The following is a 1,394-nucleotide window of genomic DNA, read 5'->3' on the forward strand; positions in this document are numbered from 1 at the left end:
GGAGTTCAAGACCAGCCTGGCCAACATGGTGAAACCCCGTCTCTACTAAAAATACAAAAATTAGCCGGGCATGATGGCAGGTGCCTGTAATCCCAGCTACTTGGAAGGCTGAGGTGGGAGAATGGCTTGAACCTGGGAGGTGGAAGTTGCAGTGAGCCAAGATTGCACCATTGTACTCCAGCCTGGGCGACAGAACGAGACTCCTTCTCAAAACAACAACAGCAAGAACAAAACACAACAAGGAATGAATTGGGAAGCATCTCAAGCTGTGTGTGTTTAACGCTCAGCTTGGGGGAGGTGCTTGTCTCCAGGGAGCTTCAGTTCCTGTTCTCTTTTGCTTTTGAGTGGAGGGGCATTTGGGGGCATCTTGGGGTGCCCTCTGCTCTTTGCATCTTTCCTGAGACCCTGGAGTCCTGGATTAAGGTTGCTGTCTGCCTCCCCTGGCTCTATTGCGGCTCATCCCCTTTTTCCTGTCTTCCCCCATCCCCTGCCCAGGTGCAGTCGACACCATCTTCTCCCTACAGGGAGACTCCAGCCTGTTTGTGGCCTCCGCGGCCAGTCAGCTCCTGGTACACGTCCTGGCTTTGTCCATGCGAGGTGGAGCCGAGGGGCACCCCTGTCTGCGGGGGGATGACTGGCCCGCGTGTGCCCAGAAGATCACGGATCACGTTGAGGAGTCCTTGTGCTCCACGGCCACCCCCAAGGTCACTCAGGCCCTGAACGTCCTGACCACGACCTTCGGGCGCTGCCAGAGCCCCTGGACGGAAGCCCTGTGGTTGCGGCTGAGTCCCCGCGTGGCCTGTCTGCTGGAGAGAGACCCCATCCCCGCCGCACACTCGCTCGTGGACCTGCTTCTCTGTGTGGCTCGGTCAGGCCCCCGGGACGCAGCTGGGGGGCCTGGGTGGGCAATTGGTTTCCTCGGATGACGCCCAGGCATGTCCCACTGGCAGCCAGAGACTCCCTGAGGATGTGGCCTGCAGTGAAGCAGCACTGGGGTGACCCTGGAACCCTCGTGGGGAAGGGCCTGTCCTGGGCTGGGTGCCTTCAGCGCTGGGGCCGTGGCAGTCTCAGCCAGGCCTCGAATGGGGTTTTAGGGGATGGGGGAATAATTTCTCTCTCTGGGGTCTCCCTGCAGTTCTCCTGTGTTCAGTTCTTCCGACGGCGGCCTGTGGGAGACGCTGGCGCAGGCTCTGAGCTGCCTGGGCCCCACCCACGTGGGACCCCTGGCTTTGGGGATCCTGAAGCTCGAGCACTGGTATGGGCTGGGGTGCGTTTCATGCCGAGGCGGGTGCTGGGAGCCGGGGCAGGCAGGGAGGTTGAGAGCGCAGCCCTCAAGGCAGGGGAGTTCCGGAAACCAGGGACAGTCAGGCGGCCGTGTGGGGTGTGGTTGGGCC

At 61.2% G+C, this 1,394-nt stretch overlaps 1 protein-coding gene across 1 annotated transcript in view; it reads left to right on the forward strand.

The window, feature by feature from the left end:
- Positions 1–495: 495 nt before the first annotated feature.
- Positions 496–1,394, forward strand: part of LOC105524983 (BRCA1-associated ATM activator 1-like) — a gene marked incomplete at both ends in the record, with an annotated part of 3,268 nt that continues 2,369 nt past the window's right edge. Inside the window, 2 exons of the mRNA XM_011960476.1 lie at positions 496–868; positions 1,136–1,271. Coding sequence (XP_011815866.1) covers positions 496–868; positions 1,136–1,271 — 509 coding nt within the window. The remainder of the gene's footprint in view (positions 869–1,135; positions 1,272–1,394) is intronic.

This window comes from Colobus angolensis, unplaced genomic scaffold (assembly GCF_000951035.1).
Source record: "Colobus angolensis palliatus isolate OR3802 unplaced genomic scaffold, Cang.pa_1.0 Scaffold5101, whole genome shotgun sequence".
NCBI classification, from domain to species: domain Eukaryota; kingdom Metazoa; phylum Chordata; class Mammalia; order Primates; family Cercopithecidae; genus Colobus; species Colobus angolensis.